The 27,533-nt window shown below is 45.6% G+C and overlaps 1 protein-coding gene across 1 annotated transcript; it reads right to left on the reverse strand.

The window, feature by feature from the left end:
* Window positions 1-1,281: 1,281 nt before the first annotated feature.
* LOC146868955 (uncharacterized) lies at window positions 1,282-11,711 on the reverse strand. Its single transcript, XM_085614029.1, has 2 exons — window positions 8,878-11,711; window positions 1,282-1,902 (listed from the first exon to the last, which is right to left on the reverse strand). The coding sequence occupies exons 1-2, from the start codon at window positions 10,210-10,212 to the stop codon at window positions 1,891-1,893; spliced, it is 1,347 nt and encodes a 448-aa protein (XP_085470155.1). The 5' UTR covers window positions 10,213-11,711; the 3' UTR covers window positions 1,282-1,890.
* Window positions 11,712-27,533: the final 15,822 nt, after the last annotated feature.

Consider the following 27,533-nt stretch of genomic DNA (forward strand, 5'->3'; position numbering starts at 1 on the left):
AATAATTAACAGGATATCCCAGCATGACTGTGTGAAAATCTGAAGCTCATCTGCCCCCATTACTGACGAGGCCACAAAGGTTTTTCCTCCATAACTATGTTACATTGTTTTTAAAACTTTGAACATTTTAGAGACTGGCCCAAAGTATAGGCGGTTGTTTTAAAAGCAACTAGCGATGAAAATGTCCATTAAATTTGGCCTACAGAATCCCACTTTTAACTTGAAAATGATCTCACAAAAACCTTTTTCTACATGGAAATCTTCCTCAAACGAAGTAAGGCACAGTTGGTAAAGTCATCATACTTTGTGAAGTGAGCTAAGAACAAAATGCTCAATTTTGAGTGTGAGGTTTGCATACCTTGCCCACCTGTGACTCAATCACGAACACCATCCGACTCACTATGGAGGGGCCAGTGAGATGCACAGTCTGTGCTAACAGCTTAAACATGCTTTAGTAAACCAACTAGTTGTTTGTTTGCTTACATTGACTTGTACATTAGGTAGATTAACTTACTAGAGGTAATACTTGCTGTTTAATTTTGTAACTGCTTGTAGTAGGGTGGGGTACGACAAAGGAGACCACGGAACAAATCAGGTGTACTTGCAACGAAAACAAGGTTTATTTCTTTTCTTGGGGTGGTTCTCAAGCAATAACTGTTTTTTTCTTTGGTCAAAACAAAAGTAAAGGAACTGCTGCGTTCTTCGCAGCAGGGATAGCGTCTGATAACAGACTGCTCCTTTCCTTTGATCTTCTCTTCAGGTCTTTGAGTGTGGTAGCTCCTGGCTCCTCCTTGTACCACTCCCGTCGGTTTGGTGGTGCAGCAAACAAAAAACAAAAAAATACAAAAGGAAGAAAAAGAAATACAACCAGCGGTTACTGGCATGCTAGGGGCTTCTCAGCATGTGCTACTGATAGAGATCAGGGTGTGTATAATATTCCCACTACCACGGATAAAGTAATCTCACAGTTACACGCACATGCATACATCATACGCTAGGGCCCATTTCACTAACATACGCTCAAATACTCTACCAGCAATAAACCTGTGGAAGGAAAACTCCTAAACACCCTGCATCTATACCGAGGTCGATAAGACCTGGTTTTTGTGACTGTCCCTAAGCATAATCTATACAATATATACAACAATAATCAATAATGCAAACCCAATAATTGACAAAAAAGAATATCCAACACCATGTTTAAAATTATATTGCTTTATCTAAAATTAGTCAAAGGAAATCAATCAGAGTAAATCATTTCTCATAGTTACCTATTCTAGCTAAAGGTCAGAACGGGTCAGGACAAGTCTCTCGGTAAATGTCTCTCAAGACGAAGTCCCTTCAGCATCAATCCTCAGCAACGCAGATTCGGTACGCAGCAAAGGCAAAATGGCAAGTGGCAAAAACCCTCTCTAGGCTAACATTTCTTATAGTTTCTAAACAATGGAAAGATACATTGGGAACATAGAAAAAACTGTAATGTCCGCCGGACTTGCGGAGCAGAGCGAGAAGGAAAGGATGTAACATCGCTACATTTGAGAATCTCCGCTCAGGAAAAGTACACATAATGAAAACTACGGAACAGGAACCAAGAAAATAAAACATGTATCATATTAGTCCTGCTTCTCCTCGGCTATCGAGCCACAGTTCAGAGTTTTTCTCTAAGGCTCCTTTGTTTCCCAAGGCTGCCAAGGACACTTTCATTTCACTTGGAGATTTCCCAAAAACTGCTGCTGTCCTCATGGAAAGTTTTTCAAATAAGCAAGCAAGGACCATGGTCAGTTAACTTCAGGACCATTTCCAGCAGGGGTCTCCCTCGTCACAGTTTTCATATTATAAATCACAGCCAGGCTCACAATTCGGCCATCTTTTCTTAGGCCATCATAGACCTCAATAGACCATCTTAATTAAAAGAGACAAAACAACGTTACCACAGCATAGTGATTAAACAGTGTTAACCCCACTAATACCCTTATGTGTATGCATTTATCTAGCACTTGCAACATAGAAAAGCATTAATTCAGAAAGCGTTTTGTGCTCAAAAATAAACAGCACATAGCAACGTTTAAACATGAAAACACGCACGTTATTTTTAAAACAGCACATTTATGCACACCCACGTGTAACTCTCTCTTGTTAGGACAAACGAATTGATTAATATAAACGCACTTGCACAAGACAAATAATTAATTATTAATTATTAATAAATTAGTACAACGAATAGACATGCCAGAGCTTCAAAAGCCACAGAATTTTCAAACTGAAAACTCTGCTCCAGCAATCCCCCCTTTGGTGATTTTATCACCAAATAAACCCCCAAAAAAAAAAATTCGTGAAAATTTAGTCCCATTTTAGGAGAAATCGGAAATGTCTTTTCCCCTTTACACAACATTAAACACCAGTCACTCTTTCATCATCCCTTTTTGTCTCTAAGTAAACACTCTCCCTCAATTCTTCTAGTTCAATTTCTTGAGGTTCTCTTTTCAACCTCTTGTTTTTCTTTTCTTTATCCAATTTCTTCCTCCCTCCCCTGTTTTTACAACACACACACACCAATCTTATTATCAATAAAGCAACAATTATACAAGTTAAGGGAAACAGTATTCTACCTATAATAGTACTACCTATTTTTGCAATAAAATCCTTAACAGCTATCATTTTATTAGCTATTTTAGTCCATAAACTCTCAGCTTCAAGTGGTACTAATTCTTCATGCAAATCAGTCATATTTTTGATATAGACCTTCAGGTCTTTGCTTTCATCTGGAATGTAAGTGCAACAATGTTGAACTTTGAGCATTCCACAGACTCCACCCTCCTTGGCCAATAGAATATCAAGGGCAAGTCGATTTTGCATAGACATGGCACGTACGGCACTTAATTCCGTATTCACCAAAAGAAACCCTCCAGCGGTATTTGTCGATAAGCGATCAACCACTGTGGACAGTTTCCGAATTCCATAAGCATTCAAAGAAATTCCCACTGCTGGAATCAAAACCCCAAAAATATCACCCACTATTTCAGACCAAGTTTCTCTCTTAAAACGCATTAGTAAGTTAATATGTTCTACATCTGTTATTTTATCTATATGAAAAATCTTTGGAAAAACTAGGCCCACATAACATGTGCCATACCAATGGTCAGGCAACTTGTAATAAGCCTTATTCCCACAAACATAATATACTCCTGGAAAAATTGTATCTTCTCCACCTCTGAAACCCCAACCTGTTGCAATGAAGTATGTATCATGGCACTCACTAGTCCCGACAAAATATGTATCATATTGGGATTTCCTTCTTGTAATACAAAGTTTACCCTTCTGTGGTGCATCTAGAGCTAAAGTTGGACTAGCCCCATTCTTCAACTCTTTTCCCATCTCAATGTCCCGAAATTGTCTCACTCACTTTATATTTTCCTGCTTTCTCATGCATGTTCAATCTCCTTTCTTCTACCATATCCAGGAAAGCTTTCTCCTCTCCTTTCAAACTGCAAGTTAAATTGTTCTTAAAAATGTAGTCTAATGTTAATCCTTTTTCTTCAATAAAAATCTCACCAAAAGTATTAGCTTCTTTAGCTGGATTCAGCTCTTTGTTCATTGGCAAATGCCCAAAAATACTATCTCTGTTAGACATCTTATAATCTACTTTCCCTAACAAATAAAAAACACTACTTAAAATACTACAGGAAATACCATATGTAGCTGGTAAATGATGATAAGTAACACCCTCTGAAACGGATGCAGGTAATTGCATACAGACGTAGCAATCCCTTACTTCCATTGTTTTCACATATTCATATAACAGTTTTGAAAAAACATTACTAGAAAAGTTATTAATTGACCTATCTTTGTGTATGTAAGTATTACTAATTCTAATTGGAACTACTTTTTGCGAATTCTTCTCTACATTTGTCACATTCTCTGTATGCATCTCAAACTCTACTTTAAAAGTCACTAATAAAACTAAAACACCCCATAGAAGCATTAATAATCCAGTACAGCAACAGCACATCCTACACCACCTTTTAAAGAAGGCACATCTATTTCTATTATCCTCTATGTTAACCATTTTAGTACTTTAGTTTAGCCTCTACTACTCCACTACTGTTGGAACTTCTTCAATTCTTCTTCAGCAATTCTTCAGCTTTCAGTTTTTCCAAATGATCTTTCCGTTCACTTAATCCAAGTGAATCCTTCCTTTATTCAGTTTGGATACTTGTCATTCTTCACTTCAATTTCTTCAACATCAAATTGTATTAGATCTCCAACATCAAAATCCTCAGTACTCGACTCTTCTCCAATGTCAGTCAAGAGTACTTTCAGAATTTCACCAGTATCTTCCTCAACCACTTCTCTCATGATCTCTTCCGGATTATCTCGAGTCACTGCTTCTTCTTTTCCTCCTTCAGACAGTGCCACATAAGACCATTCCGGTGATCTGTACTTTTGGTTGGGTCTTCTTACTCTTTTTATTTCTACTGGTTCGTTTGACTCCTTTGATTCTTCTCCTTCAGCTTTTGAACTTTGACTCGAAACTTCATTCACTTGTTCAGCTTTCGATGTATTTGCTCTTATTATTTTGTATCTTAGCCTCTTAACTCTGTTGTTAGGCCAACGATCTCCTCTTAACACCTTTTTCGGCTTTATTTCTTTATTACTTCTTTCTCCAATCCAAGTTCTCTTTCTCAGAACTCGACCCTCTGTTTGTTCATCCTCCTCATCTGTTTCAAGTGCCTCTTGTTTCCGTTTTTCAGCAGCTCTCTTCTTTTCCACAGATTTTCTCACCACTGTTTGAGACTTCCCTACTCCTGTCCCTCCTCGGATCTCCGACACGCAATCTTCTTGCTGTCTACTTGTCCCTTCACCTGGCTCATCAAGAATGTTCCCTACACCTCCTCGGGGGTCTTCCGCAATCTGTCCCTCTCTATCTTCTTCTGACCCTACTTCTTCAAGTATAATCTCAAGTGGTTCTTCAATCTCCTCCTCTTCTGATTCAGGAGTAGTCTCTGTGTGATTTCTCTTTTCTTTTCTTTTTCCTTCACTGCTGTTTGAAACTTCAGGCTCTTTTACAGAATTTGATCTCTTCTCTGATACTCGCAGTGGTTCATTCGAAGCTCTTCCTACTTCTTTCCCCACTGATTCTGTATCTTCATCATCGCTGGAATCTGACTCTTCAAAATACTCTTTACCAGTCCCTTCTTTTGGGTTTGGAACTCTCAGAGTATGACTTGCATGTACCCAGTGCTTCACTCCAGCACACTTTACTGCAGTCGTCGTAGTCAGAATAACTTGTCTCGGCCTTCCCCACCTTGGAATCAAGCAATTTCTTCTCCTGTGAACTTTTATCCTCACCCAGTCTCCTGGACTCAGATCATGGGCTTGCTTCTTCTCAAGTGTGGTAGCTTCTTCTCCAACCTGGTGAAACACAGAATGAACTGCGTCAGCCAGGCCTTTACAGTAATCCAAAATCATGTCATCAGTTATTGTCACCAATTTATTGACAGGCACGAATGCATGGCGCATTGCACGTCCCATTATTATCTCGTGCGGACTCAAACCAGTAGCTCTATCTGGAGTAGATCTCATAGTCATCAGAACTAGAGGTAAAACATCTGGCCATTTCATGCCAGTGGCTAAGCACATTTTTCCAATTCTATTCTTGATTGTGCCATTAATCTGCTCAACCACACCAGAAGCCTCTGGTCGGTATGCACAATGTAGCTTCTGCTGTATTTTCAATGCTTCACAAATCAAAGCCATAAGCTCATTTTGAAAATGTCCACCTCTATCAGACTCAACTGTTACTGGAAACCCGTACCTAGGAATCAACTCCCTTAACAGTAACTTTGCCACTGTTAATCCATCATTTCTTCTAGTCGGGTAAGCTTCCACCCACCTTGAAAACAAACAGACTACCACTAGAACATACCTCAGTCTGTTTACTTGGGGCATCTCAATGAAATCAATCTGCATTCTTGTAAAAGGACCTCCTTCTCTGCCTATTGTTCCCAGACTCACCACTGTCTTTTTCCCAGTGTTAAATTGCTGACAAACTAAACACCTCTGACAGATGCTTTCTGCAATTGTCCTGAACTTTGCATTGTACCAGGTCTGCTTGAACGACCTAACCATCGCGTCCCTCCCCAAATGTCCCTGGCCATGATACATCCTTGCCATTGACGACAAGATGGAGTTAGGCATCACTGGTCTGCCATCTCTGTAGACCCAAACATGGTCTGTTTCTCTTGGAGCACATCCTGCCTTAATCCAATCCTTTTTCTCTTCCTCTCCTGCCTCATCTTGCAACTGTTTCACTTCATCCCAGGTTTCTAAGACATTAGTAAACATCACAGAGAGTAAAGACATTTCCCCTTCTCTGTCCCTGTTGATGGACTGATTTGTTTTGGCACAGTATTGTGCAACATCGTTTGCATAACGGTTTCCGACCGTTATAAAATCCTCCCCTAGTCCATGGGCAGCACATTTTACAACTGCTAACTCCTTAGGCAGCTGTATCGCCTCAAGCAATTTACCAATCATTTCAGCATTCTTTATCGGAGTTCCACTCGATGTCAAGAAACCTCTTTGTAGCCAAAGTTGGCCAAAATCATGCACCACTCCAAATCCATACTGACTATCAGTCAATACAGTTGTCCTCAAATCTTTCCCAATCTCGCAAGCTTTTGTCAATGCCACCAATTCAGCAACTTGCGCAGATTTTACTCCTTTCAATGGTGATGCTTCCGTGACCTCTGAAACTTTGCATACCGCATATGCTGCACATAGCACACCATCATCATTTCTCAGGCATGATCCATCCACAAACAACACATGATCACTCTCATGCAAGGGAAGATCCCTTATGTCTGGTCTCGGTTTTGTACAGTACTCAAGCACATCCAAACAATCATGATCATCTTCCATTTTCACACCCACATTTTCAATATCCGGCAAAAGTGTCGCTGGATTCACATTTACACATCTCTCAAGAGTCACATTTGATGCTCCCAGAATCACTTTTTCATATTTAGTCAATCGACTATGTGACATGTACTGAGTCCTGCTTCTTGTCAAAAGAATTGCCACATTGTGAGGTACGAATACCCTTACAGGATATCCCATTATGATTCCCTCACTCTGTTCCAGACTCCTGCATGTTGCAGCCACAGATTTCAGACAACCTGGTAAACCCACAGCTACAGGGTCAAGTGTCGATGAGAAGTATGCAATAGGCCTTCTCAGTAATCCATGCTTCTGAATTAGCACTGAAAGTGCACATCCATTTCTTTCACTGCAATACAGCTCAAATTCTTTTTCGTAGTCAGGCATACCCAAAGCTGGAGCCTCACACATTTTACTTTTGAGCTCTTCAAATGCTGCCATTTGTTCTGCATTTAGATCCAATGGATCTGTCATTTCACTTTTTGTCAGTTTAATCAGTGGCTTTGCTATCAAGGAAAAATTAATTATCCACTGACGACAATAACCCACCATACCCAGGAACATTCTCACTTCTCTCTGGGTTTTTGGAGCTTTCATTTCTCTGATTATTCTGATCCTGTCAGTAGTCACTTTTCTCAGACCTTTTTCAATATTGTGTCCAAGATAATGCACCTCTTTCTTGCAAAACTGTAATTTGGCCGAAGATACCTTTAACCCTCCATCTGCCAGATGATTCAGTAAAGCTATGGTATCTACTTCACAAGCTTCACGTGTCTTTGATGCCACCAGTAGGTCATCAATGTACTGCACTAGCACTGAACTCTCAGGCATGATCAAACTTTCCAACGATTTCTTCAATAACTGATTAAATATCGAAGGACTCTCCGTATACCCCTGTGGGATTCGACACCATGCTAAGATACGCTGGCCAAACCTAAATGCAAAAATCGGCTGGCTATCATGATGCAATGGAATTGAAAAGAACGCATGACACAAATCAATCACTGTATACCACTCAGCATCATGTGGAATTTGATACAGGATCACTGATGGATTTGGCACAATAGGACAACATGCCACCACAATTTGATTAACTTTTCTCAAATCCTGTACGTTCCTAAATTTCCCATTGGGCTTTTTTAGTCCCATTATCGGTGAATTACACGGACTACTCAGTAGTTCTTTCAGGACTCCTTGCTGAATCATTTTCTCAATTATAGGAGTTATCCCTTCAATTATTTCTGGTGTCATTTTGTATTGAGGAATGTTAGGATATGTGATTCCCTCTTTTACTGCAATTTTCACTGGATCTACATTATTCATCAATCCCACATCCTCTCCAGTAAAATCCCAAACTGTCCTTTTCACTGTGTCTCTCAGCTCTCGAGGCAAATCCTCCGGATTAAACACAGCAAATGCACCAATTAACTCACTTTCTCTATTTTCTAGAGTCACTCGGTACAAAACATCTTCATCTGGTGTCTCAAAGGCTATTCCATCCGGTGTACAAAAAATTGTGCAGTTCATTTTGCACAACAAGTCCCTACCCAATAAGTTCACTGGACTCGTGTCACAGACAATGAATCTGTGCATGTCTGAAAATTTCCCTATCTGTACTCTTACAGGTTCAGTAAGATGTGTTTTGATTTGTGTATTGGCTACACCAACTACTTGGATTGCTTCATCCGAGAGAGGAAGATTTCTAACATCTGTTGACCTGACAGTTGATCTTGTCGCTCTTGTGTCTACCAAAAAAGTAACACTCTCCTCATTTATTTTCCCATCCACAAATGGTCCTGCCTGGTCTATTTCTAGAGTTGCACCAAGTATGCACTCTTCTTCCTCTCCTCGGCACCGTCAATAATCACCCTCAGACTCACTCCCTTCACTCTTTAACAAGTACTGTTGTACTTTGTTAGAACGTCTTGGTTTGTTTACCTGCTCATCATTGTAGAATCCTGAATCCTGATTATACTTTTGTAACCCTCTATTCTGCGGCAAGGGCGGTTTTGGCTCTTGACTCTGCTGTCTCACAACTTTCTGTTGTTGCTGCTGTTGATTATTTCCTTCGTTCTGCACCTGTTGATTTAAGGATTTACTTTCATTACTTACTAATGGTGGATTAGGACACTCCGATCTCCAATGCCCCAATTGGCCACAGTTGTGACAAGGAAACTTTTTCTTCGCTTCCTCAAGACTTCCTTTTCCGTTCCCTGCATATCTAGGTCTATTCCCTGCATTATTTCCTGGATTATTCGCTTGTTCCACTAACCGTGTTTCCTGTCTCTCCGCAACTTTCACTTGTGCCCACATTGCTTTCTCTTTCAGCTTTCTTTGTTTTGCTTCAATTTCATCACTGAAGTATTTTGCATGTCTCAGGATCTCATCTACTTTCTTACTCTGCCAATCCACTGTGTGCTCACGAATTCTCTCACCAATTTCAGGTCTAAGGCCATATACAAATCTGTATACAAAATGACTCAAATCTTTGTCACCCAGGTGTTCATCTCCACTGAATTGTTTAAATGCCAATATCAGCCTCTCGTAAAAAGCATGAACTGATTCTTTCGCTTCCTGTTGTGTTCGATCTATCTTTACCCAGTCTGTCTCTTTTGCAGGTACTTTACTCTTCAGGTATACCATCACCTGATCATACTTCCTCATTACCTCTGGATCTGGTGCCCCTGTTCTTGGGTCTCTTGGATATTCCTCAGTAGGCCAACTCACAACTATTTTACACTCAGTCCACAAGTCTGCTGGAACAATTATATCAAACAGACTATTCAGGTCAACCCACAGCACTTTTGACAATTTCACAAACCTATCTACCTGCCTATACCACTCGACGGGCTTTTCTCTCAATCGAGGGAAATCATTCGTGAATGATAAAATATCCTGTCTGGTCCATGGAACATGTACATATCCTCCTCCAGGTATTTCTCTCATAGGATAATTATCCACTGGTTTCTCCTTTTCTCTCACTGGAAATGCTGAATAAGTTGTTCTATCTTCAGCCTCATCTCTTTTCTTGTACCACCTATCCTTCCACTTTTCTACATCACCCCATCTTCGCAATAATGCTACCATTTCCTTAATCTGTCCTGTTCTACCAGTAGCATTCAAATTTTCAATATCCTTCTCTGTAAAATCCATCCTGTAAGTTCTTTGTAAAGCTTTCACTTTATCAATGTCAACTCCCTGTTCATTTGCTATTGCTCTTAGCCTGTCATGTGTATTTCTTGCTCTCCAGGTAACACTCTTGCACATAAACATTAGTTCACCATCATGATGACTCTTCAGAATCTCTGTTGGAACTGTTCCTGTGGTAGCAGAGTTTGATGGTTTTTGATGATTGTCTTGATCTGATAAGATTGTTTGTACATTAGTTTATTGATTATTGATTATTGGTTCATGTTGGTATATGTACTAATACTATATGTTGGAGTCGTAATGTTGAGTTATATGTAGTGCTTCTGGAACTTGGAAGCTGTAGCAGTTCCGTAGTAGGGCAGAGGGAAGTATATGCTGCTCTCGGGAAAGACGGAATTGTAAGGAATAACGTGTGACAATCGAAGTTGCGCGTCACATTGTCTGGGTTCGGAATCAGTGACATCGTCGTATGTTACTATTAGATATTTCTGGTATATATGGCGTGTGTATGATAGTGAAGGTCATCTGTGAAACTCTGGTCTTAAGTCCCAGGGATCCGTAAGGATTTCCGTTAAAGCTTATCGCGGGAGGAGTAATAGGTATTCTCTGAGCTTATTTGAAGAACTGGGCAAAGAAAGCTTGCTTAGTTGATGTATGTTATAATTCTGTAGTGGAGCAGATTGTCTGTTCTCGGGAAGCAGGATTCTGTGTGTATGTACTATATTTCCTTGTATGAATGTGCGTGAATGTTTGTACATTTAGTTGATTGTAAGACTCTTTGGACAAGTCCTAGAGGAAACAGTTAAAGAATGTATGTTAGAAGGGCAGAGTAGAAGAAGTGCTACTGTGTCAATGAAAGGTTTCTTATGAAATAGACTCTCTTTTACTATTCTGTGGTTAGCGAAGCAGACAATGGAGATGTTTTTATGTTGTAACTAATAGATTTTGTAGAAATTTTGACACGAAGTCTACTGAAAAGATTTTGTAAAGGAGGGGTAGACGAGTGACAGAAGACAGGAGACAAACTGCAGCGACTGTTGACGTCAGAAAGACCGCGCTCTGATTGGATGGTAGATCAGAATAGTGCTCGCGCTAGGATTGGTGTGTTAGTGTGAGCTGCGCAAGGATTGGAAGGGCTATTTAGTGACGTAGACGTTCCAGGATTGGTGCGTTAGTGTGAGTCGCGCTGCAATTGGTTGAAAAATCGTATTGTATATTTATAATACGGAAAGAGTAGAGAGTTCTTTGTAAACGCTAAAATGTATTACCAAGAAGAGAAAAAGAAGGAGACATTTTTTGGTAAAATTAAAAAGTGGTTTAGCAAGGATAAAAATGTTAAAACAAGAGAGGGTGAGTTGTTACCTCCACCGAAAACACCTGCATCCTTCATGGCTGCAAGACATGGGTTTCATACCTGTATATGGTTGGAGAATTGGGTTAGGAATACTAAAGAAGATGGTGTTCTAGCATTTCCAGAACATGGTTCATTTAATCTGGCCGTGTTGAGAAATTTACGGGAAAAGATGTTATGTCTTGACCCGAAGCCGAGACCTACACAGTTCGAGGCTTTAGTGGAATGGGAAGAAGAAGTACATGAGAGAGAGAAACAAAGATCTGGGGGGTACTATAGGTACATGTTTGGGAGGAGACATGATCGTGAGACTCATCATGATCGAATGAAAAGGTGGCGAGATGTTAGTATGTCAGAGGGATTATATCCGATGAGAACAGTTGAAGGAGGAGCAGAAAGGGTTCCTGAGTCAGAAATAAGAAAATATGGAGTTAATGAGTATGAGGATGAGGTCTTGAATGACATGATTTACAAAAGACCACCTCCATATAGACCAGAACCGGACAAAAGTACACCAGTTGTTTCTCTGATAAGAGATACAGTGTGTGTTAGTGAGACGGAAAATGAGACACCTGAGGTAAGGAGTGATCATTACCTTGATGAGAATGCCAGACAATTAGCCAGAACTACAACAGAGTTGACTGAGAAGATTAGGGAGATAACGAAGAATCTAGAGGCTGTTACGGTGCCTGTAACAATAGGTCCAGTTATTGACAAACAGAGAGCAGGTGAGAATGGACTGGTGATTCCATATGTTGGGAATAATCTGACAAATTCAGTTGGTCCTTCAGGAGATTCAGGCAAAAGAGCAGAAAGAAGTGACCTGAGACAATCAAGACATGACACATGTAGTGAAATATTGGATGCTAGTGAAGCTAGTTGTTCAGGGATGCCAATTTTAGAACCGCAAAAGAGAGTGGTTCCAGTGAGAAAAACTGCTGAGATAACAGTTGATGATTTGAATGATTGGATGAAGGTTCTACAGAAAAAGGATAAAGATTCACAAGTAATTGACGTAGCTAAGTTACGTGTAGAATTAGAAGAGCTTGTCACAGGAACAGTTCCAACAGAGATTCTGAAGAGTCAAACATGTATCATATTAGTCCTGCTTCTCCTCGGCTATCGAGCCACAGTTCAGAGTTTTTCTCTAAGGCTCCTTTGTTTCCCAAGGCTGCCAAGGACACTTTCATTTCACTTGGAGATTTCCCAAAAACTGCTGCTGTCCTCATGGAAAGTTTTTCAAATAAGCAAGCAAGGACCATGGTCAGTTAACTTCAGGACCATTTCCAGCAGGGGTCTCCCTCGTCACAGTTTTCATATTATAAATCACAGCCAGGCTCACAATTCGGCCATCTTTTCTTAGGCCATCATAGACCTCAATAGACCATCTTAATTAAAAGAGACAAAACAACGTTACCACAGCATAGTGATTAAACAGTGTTAACCCCACTAATACCCTTATGTGTATGCATTTATCTAGCACTTGCAACATAGAAAAGCATTAATTCAGAAAGCGTTTTGTGCTCAAAAATAAACAGCACATAGCAACGTTTAAACATGAAAACACGCACGTTATTTTTAAAACAGCACGTTTATGCACACCCACGTGTAACTCTCTCTTGTTAGGACAAACGAATTGATTAATATAAACGCACTTGCACAAGACAAATAATTAATTATTAATTATTAATAAATTAGTACAACTAATAGACATTCCAGAGCTTCAAAAGCCACAGAATTTTCAAACTGAAAACTCTGCTCCAGCACTACCGTCACCAGTTTATAGCGGACAGTGAGGGAGGGCATGAGGGGAAAAGCCGGCGTGGTAGTTATACAAAAAAAAACCACACACGTGACCTATTTCCTCGTGCCTCCCCACCACCCCCACCAAAACGATCCTCCCAAAGGTACTCTCCTTGTACCATGGTCGATGTCCAGGACCGTGTCGTAGGGACCAGGGGCGTCCTCTCCCCTCAGTGAGCCGCCGGGCTTGCCCGCGTTGTTCAATGCTCTCTCCTGGGTCTCCGCCCTCCTTCCGTCGCCGCTCGCGTTTTCCTCCTTTGCTTCGTCCTGCTTGCTGGTCCGGTCTCCTCCTGCCGTCTCTGATCCGTCTCTCCTCTCTTCCGGCTCTGTCTCACCGCTCTTTTGGCCGTCTCCTCCAGATGATGTCAGGGGGTCTCCTTCGTCTTCCGAAACTAGACCGCTCACCCTTTCCGGTCCGCAGCGTGAATCGCCGTAATTCCGGTGCGCTTCATGCCTCTCCTCCTTACACTGCTTTTCAAATACTAACACTTTGTTGATTGCGTCTGTGCAGGCAAAGGGGGCAGGATTGGACTGTTCCCGGAAATAACCGGCTCATCAGACCATAAAATAGGCCCACAAAGAGCCACAAAATTGGCCCATACACACCAGCCCATCAGGCATGACCTGATTGCCCTATAGGCCAGTCCGACCCTTAAAGGGGAGTCTGCGATGGGAAAATACAGTGAAAAGAGGAGGAGAAATTGCTGCACTTAAGATGTCAAAATGAAGGGCTTAGATATTATGTCTCATAGCTTCCTATTTAGGTGGGAGTACCATTTTTGTAATCAAGAAAGCAGCTTTATTTCGTCCAACTGAGTGCAAGTTAATAGCAAAATTAGGTTGGCTCACTTTCTGTTCGAAATGTTCCTTCTTTTCTGTCCCCAAAGGTTGGTCGCTGATGTCGAGGTCACTTTTGTTTTCCTTTACTACTGGGCCCTCCATCTCTCTGCCTATCAAAGGCAGGATTTTCCCGCTCTCTCTTTTAGCAGTCTTTTCAGGAAACTCATAACTTCGAACTACCACCTTCTGTGTTCCTATCCTCACTGTCCGAACAGGCAAAATACCTTTTATAGTCTACAATGGGATCTCCCGCCCTGCAAAACATCCTCACCCTCCAAAAATGTTTAAAATCAATGGAATTCAACATTGGCATAAGAAGGCTGCCAAAGGCTGAAATGCAAGCATAGACAATGGGTCCCACTCCCCCAGTCTTGGGGTGAATTTACAAATATAACACAGAACACTGGCACACAGCTGATGGCAGAAAAACAAGACTAGCTGAACGTGAATTTTGCCTCGAGTGGCAGGTTGAGGTATTCTTGTTACTCTGCCATCAGCCGTTTACCAGTTTTTCAGTTATTTCTGTCTAAAGCATTGACATGGCTCATTATGCTAAATAACGTTTCATAGTGTGGGGCCCACGGCTGCAGCCCCTCCTCCGCTGCGGCTGGCTTTTAACTTTAAAAAAGATTTATTTTGTTGCAAAAGTGAAAAGCCAGCAGCAGCGGGGGAAGAGCTGCAGCCGTGGGCCCCACACACTATAAAATGGTATGTAGGATAATGAGCCATGTCAATGCTTTAGACAAATATACACCATCATGATTATTAGAATCATGATACAAAGTGAAAGTAATCACTTACCGGGACAGCCTTAATTAATCTGCTGGGAGACCTGCTGCGCGACAAGCTGCTTGCTTCTGTCGTCAGCTGATGATTGGTCATACAGCTGCGCAGTTCTTGTCGGGTCGCGGTAAAAAAAAAAATGCTTATTGGTCCGAATGTGGGGTGGGCACACACTTGAAGATACGCCAAGAAGGTACGGGGGGCTATCAATATATTTTGCAATCGTTCATTGGTAGCGCATGAACGATTGCAAAATGCGGTGTGACAGTGACCTATGCTGAGCCAGGGACCCAGGAAGTTTGATTTTCTGGTGGTGATATGTGGCTTGTAAAAAGGCGTGCGCCAGGCAGCTGCATTCAATTTGAAATATTTTACCAGCAGGCCGTCACGTGCAATATCAGCAGCGTGCTGTCAATTTTTACCCATATTGCGTGTAGAATAAAGGCTAGAGTGCAGACCCGGCCCTGAAAAATAAGTGCCAGTGCTAAGCACCGGAAAGCACCGGCACAAATTAAGCACTGATGTTATCTGAACTAGCCTTTTTAAATGGGGAATGTTATTAACTAAATCCGACACTGTTCTAGGGGTCGGCTCGGAGGACTGCTTTACAGCAATAAAGGCGCGACCGCCATCTTGCCCCACCGCCTGCCCTTTATGTAAACTTTGTAACTTAAATACATTAGCTACAGTTCAGGCTCTTAGGATGGAATTTGGTTTGAACAGCACTTTCGCTCAGGCTTTAACTGCAGTGCTTCACTAGAGTCACTGCTTGCACATTAAGAAAATTAATGTGTCATGACATTTTTAATATGAGAAGAGAAAGATCGGTCTTTTATAGAAATTTGATATATGCCTAGAGGAGATGTCAATGCACAGTTAAAAAGTCTATTGAAAGAGCAGATCTATTGCATCATGTTTGGAGTTCGCCGACAGAATGTGAGAGGCAGACCATAGAATTTCTACACTCAAAGATGAAGTCTTAGCTCGAAAAGGAACAACTGGTATGCTGAAAGCTCACACAGAAGACACCCAATGGAAGTTTGAAGACTTTGAGAATAGATTAAGGAGGAATAATTTAAGGGTTTTGGGCGTTCCTGAGGGGGTTGAAGGAGCGGATACCCGCTGCAATGTGGTTAAGTTGTGCAAGGAAGCTTTTCTGGAATTTGCTCAGTAGAATTGGGATTTTGAAATACAGAGGGCTCGGATTTAAATTTAAGCCATAGGGTGGGCAGGTAGATCCGAAACCAAGGGCCATATTGATATTTTCTTACAACTTTTTGTTGCGACAGGCTATCTGTGATCTGGCTCGGCCGGATCAGAAATGCTCAGCAAAAGGGTGTGAGTTTTTTGTTAGACCGGATTATCGCCAGGTTACTGTAGAAAAGAGATGGCGCTTGCGCCAGCTGGTCCAGCTGTTTCAAGCTAAAAGTGAAAAAGCCAAATTGTAGTACGGAATGAATTTCATTTCTTTACAGCAGAAGCCAGGGCTGAGGAATTTTTGGCAACCATGAGTCTAGATTAAATGAATAGGATATATTAGAACAAAGGGATGGGGTAGACCAAGGGATCATATGAGTTGGTACTTGGGAATGTCTTTTGTGAAATAAACAGTAGGTGGTTGGGCTTAGGGGTTTGCATACCATCCTGTCGGACCTGCTTGGTTCATATGCTTGAATGGGGGGGCTAGCTGGAGAGGGAGGAGTGGTGAAAGAGGGGCGGTTGGGGGCACTTGGGGTGAATTTTCGGTTCTTAGATTTATTGCACAGGATGTAAGCAGTTTCTAGCAGGATGAAAAGGGGAGCTATGATAAGTACAGTAGGGCAATCTGGAGTAGTGATAATTGATTTTTGGGATCTAGGTGCTATATGGCTAATCTGCTTATCATGCGCTTTTGTAAAATTTTCAGAGAGAGGGAAAAGGGGAAAGGAAGGAAAGGAGATGAAAAGGGGAAAGGAGAAAAGGGGTAAAAAAGGGAAAAAAATTATGATGGCAAACTGCAGAAAGAACTGATTTTTTTAATGGCCAATAGCAGAAATCAAGTGTCCTTTGTTAAATTACACATTAGCTCAATAAATATATGTGGCCTAAATGATAAGAATAAAAGAGCTAGAGCTGCCCTTGTTTTGATCAGATCGTTTATATTCAGTAGACCCATATTCCTTGGGGAAGAGAGAACTCTTAAGGGATCTGGGGCTGATGGTATTAGCATGTACCCCACAAGGTTTAACATCTCGAGGAGGAGTTTCAAGTCCTCACAAAGAACTATATATGTACTGTAACCCGACGACTAGTAGATATTTTCGGACGATGGGTAATTCTAGAATGTATGACTAGATCTGCTTGTTTTACACTATCTACAACGTATGGGACAAATATTGTTGAGGCAACTATCTTTGATGAATTAAATACAGAACTGGCATCATGACCGCTTCCTCTGGTGTTATGTGGGGATTTGAATATTCATTTAGATGTGAAGCATAGACATTTTAATGAACGGGTATACTTAGGATGAAAACCGAGGGTTTATAAGGCCTTGGACTGCTTGGTTGAAGAGCATGATTTGATTGATATATGGGCTTTACTTTCTATTCTTATCCACATAATAAAATGGCCAGATTAGAATATTTGTTCATGTCTTCTTTTGGGGCCTCTGATGGGACAATAGAGGTTTCCCCTCGAGTACTATCAGATCATAATCCTTTGACCCTTATAGTACCTTTTGCTAGACCATGGGGGATATGCACTTTTGATAGGAAATTACTAGCAGAGCCCGCTATATATAGACCGTATACAAAGCTGGCTACAACAATTGTTAGCAACTAATAGGGGCATGGCCTCAACAGGGGTGGTTTAGGATGCCCTAAAAGCAGGGGTTAGCGGGAAGGGCCTTAGTTTTGACTTACATCTTCAAAAGATGAGATTCAAGATCTTTAAAGAAGATTAGCAAGCGCAGAAGAGGAACTGATCCTGAATCTTAGAGATGGCCAGAATGCCCAAGAATGCAATAGCCAAAAGAAAAGCTGAAGTCCATTAGTATTCAAGCCAAGAAATAGCGCTGAAATACCATACTCACAAATTGGAGTGTTAGGGGTGTGGTGAAACTACTGGTAGTCTGCTGGCTAAGCGCATAAGATTGAAGTAGGGAAGAAGAGGCATTAAAACTATTGAGGATGTAAAAGATAGAATCGTCGAAGCCCCTTTCAGAGATCATTAAAGTCTTTGAAGATTTTTATACAAAGTTGTATTTGGAAGATTCTGAATATCTATTGAATCGATATGAGAGCTTCTACTATGATTTAGAAAGCTGCAGACTGGGTGAAAAAGACGGAATTACTTTAGATCTCCGATATCTATGCAAGACATTTCAGATGCTATAACTTCTCTGGCTGCAGGTCTTGACACTCTTCCCTTAGGAATTTCATAAAACTTTCTTCTCTGAATTATGAGAAGATATGCTGTTGAGGTTTCGAGAGGCACAACATGGCTATATCCCCTTCTCGTGGGAGGCTGCTAACATAGGAATTTTTGTAAAAAAGGAGAAGTCCCCTTTATTACCTGGCTCTTATAGGCTTACATCTTTACTGAATTGCGATGTCAAAGTCTTTGCTAAGGTCTTAGCTAATAGAGTAGGTAGGGTTATATCTCCTTCGGTTTCATTTAGACAACACAGGTTTATCCCTGGGAGGGGGCTGTAGATCATATTCGGAGGGTGGTTACACTGATTGATTTGGCAGCAGTTCAAAAGATGCCTTTGGAACTCACTTTATTAGATGCTGAGAAAGTGCTTGACCGCATGTCTTGGGAATTTTCGTGGTCAGTCCTAAAATGGAAAGGTTTTGGGAATGGCTTCATTGGAGCCATTAAGGCACTATTTAAAACCCCGACTGCTAGGCTGAGAGTAAATGGCCTTGAATCATAGAAGATATCTATTTCAAAGGGAACAGGACAGGGCTGCCCTTGGTCTCTGTTATTATTTGCACTTTGTATCGATCCATTTTCGGCTAGATTGGAGAGAAGCATTATTATTAAACCGGTAGTTCAGAATCAGGTACAATTTAAGGGGTTTGCTTATGTGGACGATGTAGCAATAGTTACTCAACATCCAACCACTGCTCTCCTGGAAATAGAAAAGCTAGCCAAGAAGTTTGGATCACGGTCAGGTGATAAACTAAACAGTTCTAAAATGCAGATAGTTTGCACAGAGCAGGTCTATATTAAAGACCAACGGGTTGTCACGGATGCACTTTACTTGGGCATAAGAATTACAGCTGCTTTGGATCAAATGGTTGAGATTAATCTTGCCCCAGTGATTGATAAAATTTGATCCGAACTGGACAGAATCAATCACTCGCACATCTCATTGATAGGAGGATGGAGTCTATTGAAGATGAATACCCCCCAAGGTGTTATATTTATTTTCTTCCATTCCATTGTTAATCGGCACCGAGTGGTTAACGAAGTTAGAATCATTACACTTTAGATTTTTGTGGGGATATCAAACGCCAAGGAGAGGAGCTAAATTCATGACCCTGCCCAAGCTCTTAGGAGGGCTATCGGCTCCTAATTGTACTTTGTATTATTGGTCCTGCGTTTTGCAAAATATGACAATCTTAATACCTGGGGGATCTCAAGAAGTAGATTATACCGAGACCCCAACAATCTACAGAAATGGTCTTAGGAAAGGAAGCTGAAAAATGAGATAAAAAACTAAATTTAAAGTTCTAAAAGCAGCATTCAAGGTGTGGGCTCAGGTCAAGCGACGTTTAGAGCTCGGTCATGTTCATTTACATACACCGATGTATAAGGCTTTGCTGCCTTCTATCTTCAAGGAGCTGTGATGGAAGAATGGAGACAGAAGGGTTTTACTATAATAGGTGATTTTTATGATGAGGCCCAGCTCTCGTCTTTTACTGAATTGCAGGAACCTTTTGATTGACAGAGGGCAGATTTTTTTAAGTATCTACAGACCTGAGATTTTCAATTAAAAAAGATAAGAGATGTCGAATTGATGATTACGGTTCCTTTAATTGAGGCTTTTAGAGCAAGACTGAGAATCAGCCTTATATATGAATTACTGTTGCAAACACAGAAGGATGATTTAGAGGGGCAGAATAATAGATGGAATCTGAGGTTTGGACTTGAAGGTACATATCTCCAAGAATCTTTAGCTTTGTCTGATAAGATAATTTTATCGACAAGTTTGAAGACCCAGCATGTTAAAATGGTTTTTAATCTTTATTAAAAATAAAAAATAAAGGGGCGTGGCCAAGATGGCGAGGTGAGCGGACGCTTCCTCCCGTAGCACCTCCGGCCCGGCCAAGCTAGAGCCCTTTTCTTATGCTTTTCTCCCCCCGCTGAGGCTCAGCGCGGGAGAGGAGCGTGGCGGAGCATCAGGGGTGCACATTGGTGCTGTTTTGGTTCGGATCGCCTCGGGGGAACCCCCCCAAAAGTTCGATCGAGACCAAGGAACGACGACGGCGAGCCCGAGGGGCGGAGCGCATTGGAGAGCTGTCCGGGCGCCTCGGCTGGGCCTGGTGCTGAAAGTTGCGATCTGGAGGGGATCTGGCCCGCCGTTCGACGGTGACTGAAGGAGCCTTGCGGGAAAGGACCCGACGGGGTGGAAGGCTTGGGACGGGTGCCCCGGCACTCAGACTGGTGACGGAGACACCCCGCACTGCGGAGGCCCTAACCCCTAGCCGAGGTACAGCGGACTCCCTGATGGGGTCGGACCATCTGGGCCCCTGTGCGTGACAGACGGGGGCCGGTGGTGGAACTTATTTTACTGTGGGGTGCCTCGGGGGGCCCGGTGGTGTCGTCGGGCCTGGTCGTTTTGGCCTGCTCCGCCCGGCCGCCATTTTGGCCCCGAAGGAGCAGTGGTGGCAGCCTTCGCCGGAGTCCTGGCTGCTGGATGCGAGCGACCCCCGCTGCTGCTGGGCTGATTACCGGAGGGATGTGCTGATGAGACCCCTCTGCTGCGGCCCCCTTGGTTGTCTCACACAAGCTCTTGCGGCTGACGGTGACCGGACTGGGCCGCCATTTTGTCACCTGTGACGCAGCGACCTCACTCGTGGGGGATACCCAGGTCGAGTGCTAGCCGGCGGCTGAGCATCCCTGGAGTGCCTGGATCGGGGCCCGACTGCGGAGCTAGCGATGTCTGGAAGAGGAGGCCCGAAGAAGGGGGACCGTACCCTGCCGGACATGCTTGGCAGGGCCCAGCACTTGCGGGACAGGACGCAGCCCTCACCGGGGCCCTCCCGGGCTCCGGCGGATGTGACTGGAGGGGAGCCACCCGTCACGAGGGCCTTTATGGAGGAACTGTTCAGCTCCCTCAGGGAGGACTTCCAGACACTGAAGCAGGAGGTGGCCAGCGAGGTCCGAGAAGTGCGCAGGGAGGTGGAGGGCCTTGGCGAGCGTGTGGAAGCGGCGGAGACGGAGGGCCAACAGCGAGCGGAGGAGATAGTCCACCTCCAACAGGACGTTCTTCGCCTCCGGGAACAGTGTGTGGAGCTCCAGGCCCACTCCGAGGACCTTGAGAACAGATCTCGGAGGAACAACATCCGAGTGCGTGGCGTGCCGACTGCGGACGAGGGGTCCGATCTGGGGAGCTACCTGCGGGCCCTGTTCCGAGAGATCCTGGGGGAAGCTGCGGACTTTCCCATCAGCATTGACAGGGCGCACAGGGTTGGCCGGCAGCGCCAGTCATCGGCACCTCCACCGGACATTCTGGCCTTCCTGCCCGACTTTCCACTAAAGGAACGTATCATGGCTGAAGCCCGCAGGAAACAGCCCCTGACTTTCCGGGATCGGCCGGTGGCGCTTTACCAGGACCTCTCCGCCATCACTCTGCAGAAACGCAGGTCCTTTAGGATTGCCACTGACTTTTTGCGCGAGCATGAGACGCCGTACTCTTGGGGTCACCCCTTCCGCCTGATTTTTCGGTGGAACGGAGTGCTACACCAGCTACGCTCCTTGCAAGACATTTGTGGTGTCCTGGGGCTCACGGCGGCGGAGGAGGAGGGAGCTACGCCGTCGTGGAGGTCCTCGGAGAGACGGAACCGGCGGAGGTCAACGAGGCGGCGCTCAGCGACCAGTGTGGGGCGCCCGGACTCCCCTACCATCAGAGCGGACATGGCCGACGCCCTGAGGGTGGCGGCCGGGGACTCGACCGGCTCCTCTAGCGTGGCCTTGACAGCCTAACACACACTCCGGGGGGAGATGTCTTTAGCTTCTTTACATGCTTGGTACGGGGCGGGGGGGTTGGGGGGGAACGGTTGGAGGTGAGTGGCTGGACGTCCACTTTGCTCTTTTCTACGGACTTGCCCGTTTTGGGGCTTGACTGAGACTATGGGGTGTTTGAGTTTGTGGGTGGCTAGTTGCCAGGGTTGGGTTTTGGGTGGGGGAGGGGGTTGTTTTGGGGTTGGGAAGGTCCCGTCCGATGTTGTCTATGCCCGCTTTGTTTTGGCTTGTCCTGCGCTGTGGCCCCGCGCGCCCCACCCGCTGATTCCCTGCCCATTGCATGGCGCTCCCGACCCCCGCGAGGAATGCCGGGCCTAAAGGTAGTGACCCTTAATGTTCAGGGTCTGAACAACCCGGTGAAGCGCAGAGCGATCCTGTCGTTGCTGGAGGGGACGCAGGCGGACATTTGCCTTTTGCAGGAGACACACTTATTGCCCCGAGATTGCCATAGGATGCGCTCTGCTAAGTTCCCTACCCAGTTCTTTTCCTCGGCAGCGAACAAGACGGCGGGGGTAGCCATTCTCCTAGCGAGCTCCTTTCGGGGGGAGGTGTTGCATAAGTGTGCTGAACAGAAGGGGAGGCTCCTTGCGTATCGCATGCGCCTGGGAGGCATAGCATTTACGGTCGGTTCCGTTTATAGCCCAAACGATCACCAAGAGCGCTTCCTAGATTCCGCGCTGGTGGATGTCACTGCTTCCCCCGACCGCCACATTATCTTGGGGGGAGACCTCAACATTGTCTTTGACTCTGCGATGGACAGATCGGCGCAGCGCTTCCCGCAGACGGGGGAACTGTCCCAGGCTGGGAGGACCCGGATTGCGGAAATGGATCTGCACGACCTCTGGCGCTCCATGCACCCCACGGATAGGGACTACTCTTACTTCTCGCACGCACACCGAACCTACTCACGGCTGGACTACCTCCTGGTGAGTGGACCGATGCGTGCCGCTGCCACGGCGGCGGACATCGGGGTCCTGACCCTGTCTGACCACTCCCCAGTCACCGGCGTTTTCCAGTGGCCGGCGGCCTCCCCCTCTCGGGGGGTGTGGCGCCTCCGGGATACACTTCTACACAAAAGGTCGGTGGTGCAACGCACCGGGGAGGTCATACAGGACTATCTCACCCACAATAGCAACACTGACACCTCGCAGGCGACACAGTGGGCGGCATTGAAGGCCGTCCTCCGGGGGGAATTCATCTCTATCTCTGCAGCTGAGAATAGGGAGCGGCAACTGAAGAGGGATGAGCTGACAGCTCAAGTCCGGGAGCTTGAGCAGGTCCACCGCCGTACGGGGGCGCCGAGGGTGTGGAGGCAGTTGAAGGCAGCGAGGAAGCTCCTGTCGGCTCTGGATCTTGACAGGGCGGAGTATGCCGCCCTACGCTTGAAACATGCCTACTACACTGGGGGGGACAGATGTGGCAAGCTCCTAGCACACCGGCTCCGGGTCGCGCAACAGCGCAGCGTTGTGAAAGAATTGGTGGGCGCGGACGGGGGGGTTGTCTCCGGGGACGCGGAGGTAGCGGCTTCTACGAGGCGCTGTATGCTGAGGAGCCCTCCTCGCCACGGGATGCCGACGGCTATTTGGAGTCGCTGACCCTCCCGGTAATGGATCCGGCTCAGGCTGACCACCTGGAGCGGGACATCCATGTTGAGGAAGTGATTTCAGCTATCGCGCGGCTGAAACATGGCAAGGCCCCGGGCCCGGACGGGTACACGTCGCTATTTTACAAGACTTTCTGCACGGCCGTGGCCCCTGTCCTTACTCGGCTATTTAACTCTTTCTCCGAACCCGGAGCCATCCCTCCGGATCTCCTGAGGGCGACGGTCGCGGTAATCCCGAAACCTGGGAAGGACCGGGCCCTCTGCGGCTCGTACCGACCCATCTCGCTTTTAAATGTCGACCTCAAGCTGTACACGGGGATTCTCGCGTCCAGGCTGAGTCCACACCTCCCCGACCTGGTGGAGGCGGACCAGGCTGGTTTTGTGCCCGGCAGACAGACGGTTGACAACACCAAGAGGGTGACGCATGTTCTGGAGAAGGCCTCAAGGATCTCGGGGGAGCGGATGTTGCTGTCCGTTGATGCGGAGAAGGCCTTCGACAGAGTTCACTGGCCGTATCTTGAGCTGGTCCTCAAGAAACTGGGAATCGGCGATAAGTTCCGCACCATGGTCTTTAACTGCTATAAGCATCCTTCAGCGTCGGTGCGGGTCAACGGGTGTAGCTCCGGTGGCTTTGCCATCGAGCGCGGCACGCGGCAGGGCTGCCCTCTTTCGCCGCTCTTGTTTGCCCTCTACATGGAGCCGTTTGCTCAGAGGATTCGTAATAATCCGGATGCTGTCGGGGTCCGGATGGGCCAGTACGTCCACACCGTCAGTCTCTACGCGGATGATGTCCTGCTGACTTTGGACGACCCTAGGAGGTCGCTGCCTGCTTGCCTCCGAGAGCTGGACGCCTTTGCGGGGGTGGCCGGCTTCAAAATGAATATGAGCAAGTCGATGGCATTAGACGTGTCCCTGGCTGCGGAAACCAGGAGGGATCTTCAGCGGCTCTTCCCCATGCAGTGGTCCTCGTCCACGGTGCCGTATCTGGGGATTCTGCTGGCGCCTACATTATCGGGGATGGTTACGGCCAATTATGCCTCCCTCAGCAGGAAGATCAAGGACGAGCTTGGCCGCTGGAACAAAGGCCTGCTGTCCTGGCTGGGGCGAATCGCGGCGGTCAAGATGACGGTGTTGCCCCAGATACTATATCTTTTCCGGGCCCTTCCGCTCCAACCCCCGGCGGGCTGGATACGACAAATGCAGGCTGACATCTCCCGCTTTGTCTGGCAGGGCCGCAGGCCACGCATGAAGAGGGTCCTCTCCACGCTTGCTCCGGAAGCGGGGGGTCTCGGCATTCCGGACCTCCGTAAGTACTTTCAGGCGGCACAGCTCCGCTATCTGGTGGAGTGGAGCAGGTGGGAGTCCGACAAACATTGGCTCTTCCAAGACCAGGCAGTGGCGGGCCGCACCTTACAAGAGGTTCCATTCCTGCGCCGCGCGCATCGCCCCCCTAATCTTTACGCTTCCTTTGTTACGCGGGTCCCCCTGCGGGTGTGGGACGCGGTCTGTGAGGCCCGGGGCCTTACCACCTTCCCTTCGCCGCTCACGCCCATCGCGGGCAACCCGGACTTCTCCCCAGGGATGGAGCCGGGGGTTTTCTCCCACTGGGTGCGGGCGGGCTGCAGGGCACTCTTCCAGATCTATGGCCCGGAAGGAGTGGTTCCTTTTCAGCAACTCCGCCAGGAGTTCGGCCTGACGGAGCTGGACAGATTGCGCTACATGCAAGTTCGGCATTGGGCCCTCCAGCCCCAGGTGCGTGCCACCGCCGCCCGTCCAATTACACCGTATGAGAGGTGGTTGGCTACTCGGACCTCCGACGCTAAACTGATCACCGATCTGTACAAATACCTACAACCCCCGCCGTTTCACTATTTCAACCCGGGGAGGGAGCGTTGGCACAGGGAATTGGGTAGGACACTCAGCCACAAGGAATGGGACAAAATTGCGTATCGGGCGCGGCACTCTGCATATCACACGGGCCTTACGGAGACCTTTACTAAGGTATCCACATACTGGTACTACACCCCGGAGAGACTGTATGAAATGCATAAACACACTGACAGGGGGTGCTGGCGGAGCTGCGGGCAGGAAGGTACCCTTACACACATTCTTTGGGATTGCCCAGTGCTGACCGCCTACTGGAAGGAAGTCTTGGACGAGGTGGATAAGCACTTTGGGATAGAGCTACCGCGACTCCCGGCGTATGTCCTGTTGGGCCTCCCCAATGACCTAATGTACCCACTGAAGTCCCGTAGGGGTAGGCAGATCGCAATCGCGCTGGGGTCTGCGGTTCAGAACATTCTAATCCACTGGCGCACAACCACCGTCCCCTCCATCACCGGTTGGTTGCATAGGCTCTGGCATGTGCTGGGGATGGAGAAGCTGTCGCTTACGGTTGCGGGGGAGATAGACCAATTTGAAGAGCTGTGGCAACCCTTTCTAGCGCTGCTGTCCACTGAATTCCGGGAGCTCACCTGCCCGAGGTATCTTAGGCTGCTCAGGCTGACGCCGCCGGTGACCCCGGCGGACTAGCTTACATGTGAAACGGGGACCCCCCGGGGAGGGGGGGGGGGGTGCGGGGCTTCCTGGTTAGGATTACTCTGATGCGGGACCATAGGACGGGGGGGGGGGGGGGAGTGTTGTTGTTTCGTTACTGGGAGGATGGGGGATGGGAGGGGGGGGATTGTGTTCTATTGAGGTGTTGATGGGGGGGTTTTTATTGTTTAGATTTGGGGTGTCGGATACGCGTGCGGGGATTCCACAGCTTGTATTTCTAGCCTTCATTTACTGTGTTTTTCCCCCTGACCCACCGCGCTACCTATTGCCAACCCTCTGGAGTTGCACCCTTTTTCTTTGACTGTATTCCATGTATCCTGCCCTCCTATCCCCCTCCCCCATGGTTTGTTTTGTCTCAATAAAACGTTTTAAACATAAAAATAAAAAAAAGTTTACGTAAAATCTTACCCTTTGCTGAATTCAATGAAGGTCCACGTTTTCATTTCAATTGTTTTTAGAGTATATACAAGGGTTGGAAGAATTTTTAAACAATATATCATCAACAAATGACCAAAGTGACGCTGGTCTTAAACTTCATAAAAAGTTTTTAAAACATTACCGTGGGAGATTGCTTTATTAGAGATATGTTGAATATTGTTTTTATCATTTAAGTTGCCAGAGAAGACTTTCCCCAGGAAGGGTAGGAGTTTCCCATTTCTAGAGTTTTATTACCAACTCTCCATTGAAAGGTGGTTTTCTTCCTGTAGCTTTTCCCATTAAAGATCAAGACAGTGCTTCTTGGGGGAGGAGCCTAGCGCTTGACCAAGATGGCCGCGTGAGCTTTGAGCCAGTGCTTCTTTCTTAAAAATGCCCTTATCACTCAGACTTTCCTTAACCCTCCTGCAATTCCAGTTTGAAGTGTGACCAATTCTGTTTAGGGGCAATATGGATGAGCAATTCTATAATATCTTTAAAGGCGTGCTGCTTTTTTAATAATGTAAAAACTCACAAAAAAGTATCTGTTTCTCAAATTTCCCATTTTTCAGTTCCGCAAACTCTTTGTATAGGAATTGTTTTACTCCACACCACAAACCTCATCTTCAGTATACCAACTCAGAAATGGAGACGATACATAATTGTATGTCTATAAAGAAACATACACGTCAGGTTTGTGTAATACTGGTTGCAGAAATACAGGTTGGGATCAAACTGATATTTTGATGGTGGGAGGCTAAAGTAAGGGAATTCTGTGAACAATTCAGGTTTATTCTCCCACATTGGTACTGCATAGTGTTCCCGCCCATAGTGCGGCAACACTATCCTAGAGGTATC

This window comes from Triturus cristatus, chromosome 1_2, assembly GCF_964204655.1.
Source record: "Triturus cristatus chromosome 1_2, aTriCri1.1, whole genome shotgun sequence".
Lineage (NCBI taxonomy): Eukaryota > Metazoa > Chordata > Amphibia > Caudata > Salamandridae > Triturus > Triturus cristatus.

Bases quoted from the DNA above. Each gene is read 5' to 3' on its own strand.
- LOC146868955 (XM_085614029.1), bottom strand. From the start codon at position 10,212: ATGTTTATGTGCAAGAGTGTTACCTGGAGAGCAAGAAATACACATGAC.